The following is a 15,983-nucleotide window of genomic DNA, read 5'->3' on the forward strand; positions in this document are numbered from 1 at the left end:
ATAGTTGTTCATGTTAGCATTGCCCTCAAAGTTCCTGATTCGTGTTAGCATCGTCCTCGAAGTTCCTGATTCGCTCCCGATGCGCTGGGTCACCTAAGGCTCTCCATGAATTTCCATCCACGGGCAAACGGAACAGCCAGCGTGGAAGAAGCGCCTCGCTTGGATACAAAAATCCCAGGTCCCCGACAGGTTCCTACCTATGTGGAACCGGCAACTATTTTCTTTTTCAGGTAGTGATTTATACATCACAATCAGCAAACTGCCTAATGCGTTTGTCACCTTCCCTCTACTTACTACTCCGAGACCCCACGTGTGGGAACACTGTTGCCGGAAGCCTGCGGTCCCACTACCTGAGAGTGCGTCACATGGAGAGCTTCTCGGGGATCCACCTGAGGCCCGTGTTAAAACTCGGGAGGGGGTGGGGGCACCTGGGTGGCTCAGTAAGCTAAGCGTCTGACTTCAGCTCAGGGCACGCTCTCACGGTTTGTGAGTTCGAGCCCCGTGTCGGGCTCTGTGCCTGGAGCCTGCTTTGGATTCTGTTTCCCTCTCTCTCTGCCCCTCCCCTGCTCACGCTCTGTCTCCCTCCCTCAAAAATAAATAAACATTAAAACAAAAAACCCTCAGGGGGTGGGCCTGGCAGCTTGCATGTGTAATCAACTCCCCAGGTGCTCTTCTCGGACACGCTAGAGTTTGGGAACCGCTGCACTGAGAGAGACACTGGCATTTGGGGCATGAGACACCAAGAGGCTTCGTTTCCAAGACGTGTCCCATGATTTGCTGCAAACGCAACAAAACCGTCCCCCTTCCCACGCGACCAAGGCAGGGCACTGAAGGGATGAGACGGGGGGGGGGGGCCGGGGCCCACATAAAGAATTCCAGTGTCCCCAGGGAAGGAGCATCAGAACCTTCTGGTCAAATGCCATTGCGGGAAAGATTTCCCTAGGAATATAGCAACCAGGGGAGAACAGGAGAAGCTAAAGCTGCCAAGGGTCAAGGCTGGCAACCCACTGATATCGGGAAGCAGGCCGTGGAGCCCGGGCCCCGACATCACCCAGTCTTTCCAAATTGGGCAGGAGGACCCTAGCTCTAGGGAAAACACAGAGGGGTACAGGTGGCTTTTGGTTAGATGGGCTGAGCTTTCAAAAAGAAACTTTTCTCCTCCTGTTAGAAAAAAAGCGAAGGGTAAAACCAAACATCATCGTAATCCACGAAATTAAAAATTTTACCACAATATGAGTGTTAGACACACCGACCCCCGTTAGATGAGCCACGAGAAGTAACGCTACATGAAAATACACACAGGGCTTCTAGTTGTGGGAGCGCTCTTTTACTCACCCTATCCCGACGACTTGCTATTTCTGCTTTAATTTGGTATGGGTCGTACTTTGTATTTGTTGAATATCCAGAGAAGGCTAAACGGAAGGAAAACATTTTATTTTATAATGGATCCTTCAAAATAAATAAATACACACAGACAGGAACTTCTGAATCAATAATTAATTCTAAGTCTCCAATTTATAAGTTGGCACCGGCTCGTAAGGAATTAACATTTCACAGCCTCAAATCTTGACGTTTGATTTCTGCATGTGGCCCTTCTATGTGATTCCACACGAGGCAACACATGGCTATCGGTAAATCAAAACTGCTTCGAAAGCAAAATTACTCGGGTTAAAAACCACAGATACGCTCGGGGGCAGGGGGCGGTGATTATGATATGGAAAACTGCTCTAAGTAGATAAATAGTACATACAGGATGAATCCGTTTTTGCTTCCTTTTCAAACGCATATACACATGGATGTCACTCGAAGGACAGAATCCCAAAGCTACCTGTGGTTATCCTCATTGGTTTCATCACAGAAGGTTTTCTTTCTCCTTTCTTCACATCTGTATTCTCCACATGAACGATTTTTGGCATGAGAAACAACTAGTAAAGCTCTATAAAATAAAAACGACGACTTTCTAGCAATGTGTCAGCAGCTGGCAGGCCCGAGAAAAAGCTGTCCTTCCACGCTGCGTGCTCCGGGCCAGACGCGGCACCGTTATGAACAGCCGGGACCTGGCGTGAGCAGGACGCGAAGGCCTGTTTAGCTGTGCGCCGAGCACAGTCAGCCAATTTCCGGCGGTGCGGACAGCGAAGAACCTCTTCCAGGGATTCCGCAGCCGAGCAGTTAGTGGCCGCTTCGAACTTCTATCACCCCGTTCACCTCCCTGCACTGCTGTTTCCTGATGCTTCCGTCTCCTCTCTTCAGCTTCGGAAGCCGTCGGCCCCTGTGCCGGAGTGACTCGTCTCTGCCCCCACCTTGGCTGGCGGCGCGCGCCCCTGTCCCCGGCTGTGGCCAACCCCGCACCGCTCTCGTCTGCGTCCAGGTTATTCCCACTGATTCCACCTGCTCGGAAAACCCATCGGCAGCACCGGCATCTTTCTCTTCACCCCTCTGCTCTGGGAGCTGAAGGCTGCCTGTCACTCGGATGACTGGGTGCCAACCGCTAGCGACTGGTTCAAAATCACTTCCTGACTTTGCATCAGAGAGGACGGCTCAAAGTCATCAAGGGGCTTACACAGCAAGATTGTTTAATACCCTCAATTAGAACTGCATCCAAAGGTAGTGTGAGCAGTTCAGATATCTCTTTAAAAAAACAGTTCCAGGGGCGCCTGGGGGTCTCAGTCGGCTGAGCGTCCGACTCTTGATTTCGGCTCCGGTCACGATCTCAGGGTCGTGGGATCGAGCCCCACATCGGGCTCCAAGCTGAGTATAGGGCCTGCTTAAGATTCTCTCTCTGCCCCCCCCCCCCGCCCCTCTCCCCTGCTCGTGTGCTCCCTGTCTCTCTAAAATAATAATAAGAAGAAGATAGTCCCTATCACGGTCAGAATTTCAAACCATTAGAATCTACTAGAAATAAATATCCGGAGGAGCTAAGCATTTGCAAACTTTATCTCAAATGTTCTTAGAATCGTAATCTCTTGAGGACACGGAGTAAAATACTTTTAAAACAGAATTCTTTCCGAGACAAAGAGTGTCTATTTCCAAATCCTTCGACTTCCATCTTGACTGACTTCCTTGGCTTCATTTAAGACCAGTACTGAAAGCAACGCCCCAAACAAAGCCCTTAAGAGTCAGAAATCATCTCTACAAAACCCCCACCTTGAACTCCCGGGACTTAAACGTTCCCCCCGACCTGAGGTAAAGGGACTTCCACTTGGATGCAGGTAAGAAGCAAATGAGCCCAAGGCTCGCTGACTGCTCACCCCCACATGGGTCCACCCGTCACCCTGCGTTTGAGGGAGGCCACGCCAACGGCTGCCACCTGCGGTCGTTCCCACGTGGGGCAGAAAGTAACTCTGGGTTCCCAGAGTCCGGGGAAACTGACAACAGCGTTCGACAGCAGTAACGTAACGGTCTGAAATCGTTGCCACAAAAGTCCTCTTCTGCGCAATTTCACAGGGAAAATTAGCCGACAGACTTGAAATAACAGGATACGGCTAGACAAATACACAGCCACCAGCCCCCCAGCTCTCCTTCCTAACTAACAGGACCCTCGGCTCGCTGGGCGTGCACCCCTCCCCTGGGGGAGACTCAAGGTGTACCGAGTCCTGGAGGGGGAGCCCGATAGAGAAATGGTATCCCTGAGCCACCGAATGCACCCATGGGGGGGCCCACCCCACCGCTGAAGGGCTCTTATGTGACAAGGAGCAGGTCTTTTCTGTGACTTACGGCTGAAACCATCCCAAATGATAAAACGGGGTTCCCTTATGCAGACAGCATTCACGTTAGCTTTGCTACAGTCTCTAAAATTTAAAAATTCCAGGACTGGGACGAGGGAAGAGGCAACTCAAGAACCTAAAAGAGTGAGTCCATTTATCTTCAAATACGAAGGAGCGTCATGAACACTGGCATAACTTTTAATAATGTGATTTAACTTGCAAAGCCAAATCCTTAGTTCCTGACATCTGCCGGCAGGTCTAATGGAACCCATTTCTGGAGTCCAAGGAACACCTCAGGACACCAGCCTCCATTTTTCACGGCGTGCACTCCACGACATTTAAAAAAAGAATCATGCCTCTGTTAAGACACGTCTCCAACCTCAAGGTTTATGATAAATACCAGACCTTCGCCTCTGAAGCTTTCTTCTCTCTTGAAGACTTGAGTGGCCACAGCTATTAAACAGCTTAAGGAGCCCACTCAGGCATACCGTAGTGCTTTGGTATCAGGTTACAGTCTAGCTGGACCACAGCAACATCAACTCTTGGAAAATCTTTGTGAGAGACGATGGTCACGTCTCCCCACTTGAACGAAGACGAAGTTTCCAGTGCCTTGATCTACATCAGTCAAAAAGGGACCTCGGTCTGAATCTTGGGCTCCTGTGGGCCAGATGTCCCAGATTCTTCCATCAGATTAGCTTCTCCAACAAGAGAAGGAACGGACCCCGGGCTCCCCAGTGCCCACTGTCCAAGAGGTGAGCGTGGCCCGTGCATTTAGCACTCATGACGCTGCAGACCCCAGGACTTATTTTGGATTTTGATTTCCCAGGGTATCGAAAAGGGAAAACACGTCTGCTGGTGTGTCTGTCTCTGTCTCCCTGTTTCTCTGATACACACAGGCCTCCTCTGTGCTGTGGGAACCTAAGATCACCCCAGGGGGGTAACATGCTTTGAAAGACCAGTAGTCCTTCTCCAAAGACATCCTCTGGGCAGACTGCCCCTTAGGACCAGGTGTGCACCTCCAGGCATCGGCACCACGGGGAGTTGCTCAAGGAAGCCAAAAGAACCCTGGCAGACAGGATGGCAAGCCCTGACAGTTCCCATGCTGACAGGTACTAATTACCAGAGCAGCGACAAAGGCATGCACGTAAGTAACCCAGGCCAACAGAGGAGGGCATGACATTTGTTTTTAAAGGCACCATAAGCAAAGGAACAAAAAATATCAAACAAGCCCGCTCAGAGGCGACCTACAGAAGTAACACAAGATCCCACCAAATTTAGACTGAGAGTTCTCTCAGAAATGCTCTCTAGGGCAGACTAGGGGATTATCTCTCAACAGACATAGGCTCTGCAATCGCCTTTAAGATTGAGTCTTGCCAACTAATACCCTTGAAAAATGCTGCGTGTGATCCATTTTTCCCCTGCCAACTCCAACACGCTTACCCACGAAGGAAAACAGAAGGTTGAATGGATGGACTGTGGCCATTACACTCCCCTAGGTAGTAGAGGAGAAACCCCTCTCCTGGGTAACCAATGGAAGGCCGTCTTTGTGGGACGGGCCTAAAGCCTCAGAAAGAATGTTGGCAAAACTGATAACCGATAAGGTCAAGCTTCACCACCACCTAACCCAGGAATTCAGGGTGGGTCAGCACTTTCTCACGGGAGATTAAGCCAGCTCTCCCAACCACCCGAAGATACTTTTGGTGCAGACTTTTGGTGGCTCCTAGGAGCCAGAGGCACAAAGTCATATTCCTGCTGCCGGAAGAGACCATCACAGTCAATCCAGACCGATGGATTCTCAACTCTGGGATTCACCTGGAAAGCTTTACCAAAAAAAAAAAAAAAAAAAAAAAGTCTGGTCAAGGAGATCAAAATCTCTGGGAGTGGGGCCCAGGCAGCAGTTTTTAAAAGCCCCTCAGGAGATGATACCCTGTAGCCAGGGTTCAGAACTACTGGTTTCGACCAGGGGTTGGGAAATTTTTTCTGCAGAGGGCCAGAGAGTAAATATTTTTGGCTTTGTGGACCGTACAGTCTCTGTCTCAGCTCCTCAACCCTGCCATCGTAGCTTCTATAGACAATAGGTAAGTGAGTGGATGTGGCTGCGTTCCAATAATACTTTATTTATAAAGAGCCAGAGTGGACAAGATTCAGCCCAGAAACCACACATAATTTGCTGACCTGTGGTTTAGACTGTAATTCATCCCATGCAAGAATTCCTTCCAAAAGATCCTGCAAATGGTCATAATACTTCATCCGAAGGCATCTAGGAGCTCAAGTTTCTCAGGAAGACTGAAAGATTAACTCTAGCATAAAAGCGTCTGACATAACAAATATATTCAGTGGGAAAGGCAAAGAGATGAGCACATTAGAATGAAGAAAGTAGGGCAAATCAAGACAGAACTATCTTCTTCCTCTAAATGAGATATCAATTCACTCTTCACCCAGAGAGAATTCTGCTCACTGCATGAAATAAACGCGTGGAATCAAGAGACAAATCTTAAAATAGGTTTGAAAAAAGAAAAAGACCTCCCTGTTTCTACCTCTAGATGTGAGCAATGTTAATAATTTCATGTAGCTCCTCCTGGCTTTTCTTTCTGCTTTGTGGTGGGGGGATAACACACATAAAGAGAAGCATACAAAACAATGAATTAATGCAAAGCAGATACAAACATAACCACTCAGGTCAAGAAATACAAAGACCTCCAGTTCTTAGCATTTTCTGTTTTCATTTTTTATAGTTACAATGAATGCGGCAAGAAGTTCCTTTGCTACAAAGATTTTAATAAAACTCCCGTGCCAGCAAAACAAGACATGAAGAAAGTAGGAGAACACGACAGGATGGAACTGTGGAAGAGAACCGGTGTGCTCAAAGAGAACGAGCCCACTGCAGAACAGCTCCGTCCCCGTGTTCTACAAACAAGATGGGCCCGGGTACCAGGCGGCTCCCAGAAATAGAGTAGGGTAGGGTTTTTAGCCTCACGGGGACACGTACGCTCAAATCCAGCAAGCATCTGCTTTTGCTTTGCTCAGGGACAGAAAAAGGTCAAGGTTTGGATATTCTTAGATACCAGATGGCCCAATATTGACACAAAATCTTTTCTCTCCGGTGAATGGAGTTTTATTCCGGTGATTTCCACAACTCAGGGAGGAATCTGTGAAGGGGGTAGGACAGATGCACGTCATTTCCTCCCGCCCTCCTGCTCCAATATTAAAAATGGCTGGTTTATGGGGCGCCTGGGGGGCTCAGTCAGTCGAGCGTCCGACTCTCGATTTCAGCTCTGGTCATGATCTCATGCTTTGTGAGATCGAGCCCCACGTCGGGCTCTGTGCTGACAGCGCAGAGCCTGCTAGGGATTCTGTCCTTCTCTCTCCGGCCCTCCCCTGCTTGTGCTCTCTTTCTCTCTCTCAAAAATCAAGAAATGAACACTTTAAAAAGTGGCTGTTTTAGTTAATTCCTCTGTTCCCCATCACTGCCTAACTGTTCCCTACAATCAGCCATTAGGGAGACAGAAATCGCGTCCCCAGTATTTGGGACATACCAATACCAGGTGCTAAGTAAGTATCTGTTGGAAACTAGACGAATAGTTTAGCAATCCTGCCATGGGCCACAAGAAAGCCAAGACACAGAAAGTGCTCTGCCTCCCACTCGCCCCTCTGAGTGTTGCAAACTTGCCAGAGGCCTTGTCAATTTATAATCGGTCTTTACTTCTAGATAAGTTGAACAACAGGAGGGCAAAGTGTTTCAAAAACACAATTAGCTCCTTTGAGCTGCCTCTTCCATGCCTAGGAAACAGTAGGCAGCACTGAAGGCTACATGCACAAACAGATCTGGGTTCAGATCCCAGGTCTGCCATTTACTAGGCATGTGACCTTGAAGAAGTAACCTCGCCTCCCCAGTATTGCTTCTCACGTGTACAACAAAGACAGCATCATGTGCTTCGTAATGTTGCAATCCGAACGATGCACAGAAAACTCTAGCTCACTGAATACTGGGTCATTTCGCTTCAAGTCACTGCCAATGAAGGAAGTAACGAGAAACGGGTCCAAGTGTTATCCCTTTCCCAGTACCGGAGCAAGGAGACACCTCCCTGCTTTAGATGACTAGCAATCTGGGCTGTGTGAGACCGGTGTGGTCAGAGAGAATTCATTTGAGTCACTAACAGAGTTTTCGTCATCGTAATTAGTAGTTCAGGTTAAATGGCAAGTTGAAAGAGCTTGGTCCAAACCCCAGGAGCAGCAGCAACCTGGCGAAGCACTTGGATTAAGTCCGTTACGATTCCATGTGGCGTCTTATCCCAGATGAGCCAACAGGCCCCAGCAAAATCCACTGGCACCTCTAGCCCTTCATGAAAACAGGCTGGCCCTATCTGGCGCCCAAGGCCACTTACACAAGTGGATGCAGAGATTGTGTCTACACAGAGACTTCTAGCAGGTCAGGATTCTGATGGGCATGGTTCAGAGTGTCAAGTGAACACCAGAGTCATCTGCTTCCTCTACCCTAAGGTTTCTTCATGCACCACGCAGGACGGCATCTTGAGTAGCTCTTTTTTACTGGGCATTAGGAAAATTCTATGGAGCACAGGAAGGAATATTACCGAGTGCGATTTCCTACATGCCCAAATGTCAAAGCCCACGGAAATACAAAAACTGATGGTGAGGGATATCCCATCGCTACAGGGCTACAGGTTCTGAATGCTCTTAATCCAGGGGCTCAGCTTTGGCCCGGGATTCCTCCCTCGCCTCCCCCAGGGCTGGGTGTGGAATCCAACAGGATGCGCCAAGGTCCTCCTCTACTTGCACCCTCACAGGCTCAGGTCCAGAGGCCCCACGTTCACCACGACTGAAGTCTCAGCTGCACTGGTCGTAGGCAACATGTAAGAAACATCTTCCCTCGCTGCGATTTTTCTCTTCAATCACTGGAAGAAAGCTCCTGCCAAATTTGTCTGGTCTGTCCTTCCCCCATTCCATCCGTAGACGAAAAATCAACCGGAGGGCCTTTGGAGATCTAATCAAACCCAACCATGGAACAGATAAGGTCCCTAAAGGCTACTGGGAAGAAACATTCCATTAGGCTGAATCATATGAAACTGCCTATATTCAGCCCTTTTTAAGCTACAGAAAGAACAATTTTCTATGGTTCGGCGTAGCTTCTACTAAGTAACTTTTGAAAAGACTTAAGATCGCTAACCATAGGCTCTCAGGAACAGTTGTAAGCCACTGGTGCAGCTAGGCGTGACCTCGCTGTACCAACACCATGGGCTTCTAATCCTATGAGCTCACCAAGAGAGACCATATGCTGGGTCATAAAAGTCATCTCAATAGATTTCAAAACATTGAAATCTTACATAGTGTTGTTTCTGACCACAAGGGAATTACATTAGAAATCGGCAACATAACATCTTTCAAAAGTCCCAACAACTTGCTTTTAGAGAACCCAAAAAGAAACAGCCAATCTGGGTTGACTGAAAATGAAAACAGCAACACCTGCGGCATGCAGTTAAAATTTGCACTTGGAGGGGGCGCCTGGGTGGCGCAGTCGGTTAAGCGTCCGACTTCAGCCAGGTCACGATCTCGCGGTCCATGAGTTCGAGCCCCGCGTCGGGCTCTGGGCTGATGGCTCAGAGCCTGGAGCCTGTTTCCGATTCTGTGTCTCCCTCTCTCTCTGCCCCTCCCCCGTTCATGCTCTGTCTCTCTCTGTCCCAGAAATAAATAAACGTTGAAAAAAAATTAAAATTGCACTTGGAGAAGAATTCATACCTTTTAGAGGTTAGGTGAGAAAATAAGAAAGGTCTAAAATCAATGGTCTACGTTTCTACTTTAGGAAGCTAGAAAAGGAAGAACAGAGTAAAGCCAAACTAAGAAGGAAAAAATAATAAAGAGAAATCAATAAAATAGAAAACAGATAAGAAATAGGAGGGGAAAAAAAGCCAGCTCATTATAAAGACAAATACAATCAACAAAAGTTTAGCTACACTGAGGAAAAAAAGAAGACACAAATTAGGAACATTGGGAATGATAGACAGGACACCACCTAGGAGTGTCTAGATCTTAAGTGAACCGTAAGGGAATTCTACAAACTTTATAAACTTGACGACCAACTTTATAAACTTGACAACTTGGCTCGGCAGTCGGCAAATCTCCCTGCAGGCCAAATCAAACTTGTTACCTGTGTTTACACTTTATCAGAACAACCCACACATATTCGTTCATGTATTATCTCTGGCTGCTTCTGCATTATAACAACAGGGTTGAGTAGTGGCAGCTGAGACCTTGTGGCCCACAAAGCCTAAAATATTTACTATCTAACCCTTGGCAGAAAAGTTTGCTGACTTTTGGATTCCATGAAATAGACGAATTCCTTGAAACACACAAATACTAAAACTGATTTATGAAGAAACAAAAAGGGGCGCCTGGGTGGCTCAGTTGGTTGGGCGTCCGACTTCGGCTCAGGTCATGATCTCACGGTCTGTGAGTTCGAGCCCCGCATCAGGCTCTGTGCTGACAGCTCAGAGCTTGGAGCCTGCTTCAGGCTCTGTGTCTCCTTCTCTCTCTGCCTCTCTGCCTCTCATGCTCTCTCTCAAAAATAAATAAACATTAAAAAAAAATTTAAAAAAAACAAGAAACAAACATCTGAATAGCCTTATATCTATAAAAGACATAAAAGACATTGAATTTATAGTTCCAAACACTCCCACAAAGAACTCAAGATCCAGATGGCTTTTCTGGTGAATTCTATCAAATTCTATCAAATACCAATCCCACACAAACTCCTTCCAAAAACAGGAGGAGGGAACACTTCCCAATTCGTTCTGTGAGGCCTGATACCAAAATCAGAGAAAGACATAAAAAAAGAAACTATGGAGATAGGAAACCAACCTCTAAAAATTCGCACTGAGCTGAGCACTGCGTTCTGATGAACAGTTAAAACAAAAACAAACAAACAAAAAAACCTAGTAGATATCAATATCCAAAGAACAAGAGATAAGACAAGCTGGAAACAACACAGCATTATACTTGGGTCCTGACCTTCTCTCGGGACATGTGATAGCACTGTCTTCAGTTCCTGTTACAGAGGGGAACCCCCACCCCTCGCTTCCCCACAGCTTGTAAGGCGTATTCACCTTCAACAGCAGCTGCAATAAAAAAAAGACCTATGGCCCCTCGGCCTTAACTCCATTCTGACTCGCAACACAGAACAAAGCTCTGACTGTGTCTTTATTATTCGCCAGAGCCAAGTACCTGGCAACATGGTGGCCACATCACAGGTTAAGGCTTCCCGTGTCTCAACGAGACTCAGGTTGTTATCACACAAAACCTAGTCGTAGCACCTCCACGCATTCTTCCCGAGCTCACGGGCACCCAGAACGGTCACGGCCGTGTGCACCTGTGGTGGACTGTTAAGTGTGACAGCGCTGTGGGGAAGAGACTGGCTCAAGCAGTGACTGACTGTGTCGGTAACGAGATGCTTTGGTTTCTGAGACGGGACCGGGCTCCTTCAATACCTGAGCATCCGCTGAGTACTAATGAGATGGGAGCCCACGTCCAGTAACCTCTAAAACGAAGAGGGATTCCTTTTGAGAACACCAGTGCGCATCCATCGGGGGCGGGGAGTCCCCCCGATCTTCTGGGTTACGCTGAGTTCCTCCGCCTTCAGCGTGCCACCCCAGACAGGACTCTACAGAGGGACAGGTGCTTGACACACGTGATGGCTCCCGAGTCTTTCCACGCAGGATCAACGAAACCACTGCGCGGCCCTCCCGGGGATCACCCCTAACACGCCCTATCGGTGGCGGAGGGCTCCGAGTGCAGCCCTTTTCCGCACTGACAAACACGAGACACGAGGTCGTTTCGTGCCGCTGCCTGAAATCTGCTTGTTGCTCTTCTACCTTCCCCACCTGAATGTGATGTGATGAGGGCAGGGACCTCTGCTTCCTCAGGCTCCGCCGCATCACGGTGCCTGGGCACAGGGCAAGCACTTGGTAAATACCCACTAAAGGAGTGGCTAACGGAAGACACCCGATTCCAGAGCAAAATACCGACGACCTAACGATACGCGGTTAGAAACTTTACGGAGCTGTCTTGCCCGAGTCAAGTTCGGTGTGTGCAGTAAGCCGGCGGAGAGGCGGCTTCCGAAGCCGCGCATTACCCACGGGGGACAGTCAACTCACAGCTAGCGTACGAGCGGCTGTCGTCCTCACACATTTTGTGCAGCTGCTGGTATTCCTCCTGGGCCAGCTCGAACCGCTGCTGCTTAATCTGGTAGATTTCTTTCTTGGCATTGAGAGCCTCCTGGGCCACGATCAAATACTCCTTCAGCATCCGTTCCTGCTCTCGCCTCCACTGTTCTCTGGGATCCTCAATCTGGGTAAGCTCTGAAATTAAAAGGGCGAGAACGTAAGTGACTTACAAGTAAGGTCTTGAGGTTGACCAACAGTCACGCAGTCACGTGACTGGCTGATACAAAAATCAACTCGTTGGCGGGATGTACGTTATGGAAGCGACCTCATAACGAAGCTTCCTGAAGCGTGGAACCCCTGCCGTTTGTAGATCCACAGTTGGAACGAGAAGAAAACTCTAGGGATAAGAAGTTTCCCGCGGAGGAGACGATACCAGACAACTGTTCACACTGCGAACAAACATTGGCGGGGATGAACCCAAATGAGCTCTCCACTGTCAAACTAATGGCTACTCCCAACCTTCTGGTCACCGACTTCTCTGACCCAGAATGCCCTATGACTTGGCTGCTCCCCTTCGTCGGGCCTCTGCACCAGACCTGCAGCCCCTCTGTGTTCTTCGCGAACTTCCTTGTCTCCTCCCACCCATAAATCCCACCCCCCCCCCACCATCTTCCACTCCGGCTTTCTCACTCTCCGTGGGAGGCGCATGCCTCCTTCTGGCTCCAGCCTCTCTCCTGAGTTCCCATTTTTCTTCCGGCTGCCTCCTAGGTAGATCTCCACCCGGACGGAGCCAGAGGAATTCTGAGTCATTCGTCCGAGGCAGAACTCATTCTCACATGGCGCCCGTTCACCACCAAACCCTCAACTGACGCCAACAGGGACACAGCAGTCACCTGCTTCTCCTTCTGCCCCCTCTCGACGTGAGCAGCATCATCCAGATCCACCCACTTGGCCAACCTGGGACCCATCCTCAGAGAACACCTGCTCTTCTCCCTCACCCAGAATTCTCTGCGGGCCACCAAGAACTGGTGCTTCCTGCCCCCTAGAAACAATCATGGCTGACGACATGCCCTTCTCTCTATCTCCGCTAAGTTCAATCAGATCCTCACGACCCCTCTCCGAAACCCACGCAGGCATCCTGCCTCCTCAGTGCGCTCACCAGAGTCGCCTTCCTAACTCGGCTTCTGATTCTTTTTTTTTCAACGTTTGTTTTTTTTTTTAATTTATTTTTGGGACAGACAGAGACAGAGCATGAACGGGGGAGGGGCAGAGAGAGAGGGAGACACAGAATCAGAAACAGGCTCCAGGCTCCGAGCCATCAGCCCAGAGCCCGACGCGGGGCTCGAACTCACGGACCGCGAGATCGTGACCTGGCTGAAGTCGGACGCTTAACCGACTGCGCCACCCAGGCGCCCCTCGGCTTCTGATTCTTTAACATACGAACGTCTTTCAAGGCAATATCCTCCTCATGACGCCGGAGTCCCGAAACTAACTTGCCAGCTTCACTCCTAGTTTCTGTCCTCCCCCAACCAAGACGTCCTCGAAACAGGCTGTCTGCATTTGTTCATGCTGCTTGCGTCCTCTTCCGCCCCACCAGGAAACCCTACCGTCTTCTGAGTGCCTTTGCCAAAGCACCTCCTTTCTGAAGCCTGCCCCGCCCCTGCAAGCACGTAATGTCGCTCCACGACGGCTGGGACTGCAGTTCTTGGCACTGGGCACGTGACCGTTTTCACATTTCTGTTTCCCGCCCCCCAAACTACAAGCCCCTCAAAGGCAGGCACGGAGCCTCGGTCATCATTATATTCTCAGGACCTTTTCCTTCATCTGAAACCCAAGGCAAGGCCATCACTAACTGCTGACCGCAGGAGCACCAAACGAGCGGCAGGAAGGGGAGTCCGCTCCACAGGCAGGGGACAACGGTCCCGAAATCAGAGCCCGAGACTGAGGCGGCAGACTGACCATACGGGCAAGACCCCCAGACTTGGGAGACGCTCCCCTCCTCCACCGCCACAAATCTCCTAACGGGGAGATGTCAACCGAAGCGTTGCCCTAAATCAAGTAAAAACTGCAAAGCGGTGTCCCTGTTCCAAATTTAGAGACCCCAGGCTATGGTGGCTCTGTTACAACCATGACACATTGGTAAATACGTGCAGGCTGCTGGCACAGGAGTGCAGAGTACAGGAGTACCCCAATCTTACACAAACATGCAAAATAATTCATTTAAAGCGGCTTGGGGAGCTCCCCTCTATTTGTGAGAAGGGGTGCTGCCTGATTCACGAAACATGTAATAAAGCCAATCAGATCTTCATAAATAAGTAAAACAGAATAAAGTGTGCTCGGTCAGCTCTACGGCAACAGCCAACAAGGTAGAAACAAGCCTAAGTCCAGCAACTGATGAGGGGATAAATAAAGCAGGACCCATCCGCATGATGGAAGGTCATTCGGCCACGACGGGGAATGAAGTGCTGCTTCCGGCTACAGCGCGGACGGACCTCGAACACATCCCGTGGGGTGGAAGAGGTCAGACGTGAAAGGTCACAGAGCGTAGGATCCCATCTACGTGAAATGTCCAGAAGAGGCAACTCCAGAGAGACAGAAAGGAGATTTAGTGGTGGCCAGGGGCTGGGAGGCTGGAGGGGAGAGGGGGAGTGGCTGCTAATGGGTTCCAGGTTTGACTCTGGGGGAGGGGGGTGGAATGTTCTGCAACTAGAGAGGGGCGGTGGCTGTCCAACAGTGAACGCACCAAATGCCGCTGAACTCCACACTTTAAAATGGCTAATTTTCGGTTTTGTGGATTTCACCTCAAAACGGTTAAAAAGTAAATTTTATGTCATGTGCTCTTTACCACAGACACACACACACATACCTCCCCCACACACACACACGCACACACAAGAGCTTGCTAGGATGTTTCAAGTAAGTTCTCCCTTTAAACCCCCTTCCTTCGACACCCACCGCCCCTTTCACACTGCCACTCTAGGCCCCTACTGGACAGCCTCTCCAGGCCTCAAAAGCCCACGCTAGACGATAAGAAACCAAATATAACGACAACGATCAGGGTCCTGACCGAGTCCCAGAGCTCACGTTCAGCGGGCCCAGGACGGGGCCGAATCACATCTGTAACTGCCGGGTGTCGCCGACGCCTGTGTGTGGCAGTGAGACCCGCTGCGGCCCACCAGCACTGCCTGCACTCTGTCCAGTGCCCCGGAGGGTCTTGGGAACCTTGAAGGTGGTCAACCAGGGTCCCTCTGGTCCCTCACACCCTACTGCCCACCTGCACGGTTCCAATTTAATATCTGACTCTCTGGGTGCTGTGCCTTTAAAGAGTTTTAAAATTGTGCTATGAAGAGTTGGGTTCTGGGGAGCAAGTTTTCTGGAATGTGCTGTTTGGCCCTCCATGTACAAACTATTGCAATAATAATAACCTTTCTTGTTCCTGCAAGAAAAAAACAAAAGAGTTGGGTTCTCTGAGAGAGGAGGCGGTGTGATCCCGGAGCTGATGTCTTCACCAGCATCACCCACGGTGCTGAGTCACCCCACTTATACTCACAGTGACTGGAAGAAAGTCCACAGTGACTACTCAGTTTTTGGGTTCAAGGCCACGTCTAGAGCGTCATGTGGAATCCTTGAGGTGCGCACTGGGTCTCACTTTGGGCCCTGTGTCCCCAGGGCCAGCACAGAAAGGTGCTCTAAAACAGTCGCCGTGACAGTGAGCAGGTGAGCAACGAATGCCCACAGCAAAGAAGGGGGCACACAGGGATGAGCAAGTTGGGTTTACGAGAGAGGCGAGCCAGAACGGGTCCAGGACCTCAGTGGCAGGCTGGCTTTCCGGAAAGATTGTGTAAGGCAGATGCCTCTGCCATTCAGTAATAGCACCTGGGCCCGGGGAGGCCGAAGATTGATGAGGAAGCCGCAGTGAGCATGTGCCTGGGCCCACGGTGCAGCGACCCCCACCTGCGGGAACATCCCCCATCTGCGGGAGCGGCCCCCACCCGCGGGAGCATCTCTCACCTGCGGGAACATCCCTCCCCTGCAGGAGCGGCCCTCACCTGTGGGACCATCTCTCACCTGCGGGAACATCCCTCACCTGTGGGAGCGGCCCTCA

General features: G+C 49.9%; 1 protein-coding gene across 1 annotated transcript in view; it reads right to left on the minus strand.

Moving 5' to 3' along the window:
* The window catches only part of WWC3 (WWC family member 3), a gene marked incomplete at its 5' end in the record, with an annotated part of 109,866 nt that overhangs the window by 57,461 nt on the left and 36,422 nt on the right, over positions 1-15,983 (minus strand). The window contains 2 exons of the mRNA XM_040467614.1: positions 1,336-1,412; positions 11,870-12,073. Of these exons, the coding sequence (XP_040323548.1) occupies positions 1,336-1,412; positions 11,870-12,073 (281 nt within the window). The remainder of the gene's footprint in view (positions 1-1,335; positions 1,413-11,869; positions 12,074-15,983) is intronic.

The sequence above is a fragment of the Herpailurus yagouaroundi genome, unplaced genomic scaffold, assembly GCF_014898765.1.
Source record: "Herpailurus yagouaroundi ecotype Mexico unplaced genomic scaffold, PumYag 67525, whole genome shotgun sequence".
In the NCBI taxonomy this organism is placed as follows: domain Eukaryota; kingdom Metazoa; phylum Chordata; class Mammalia; order Carnivora; family Felidae; genus Herpailurus; species Herpailurus yagouaroundi.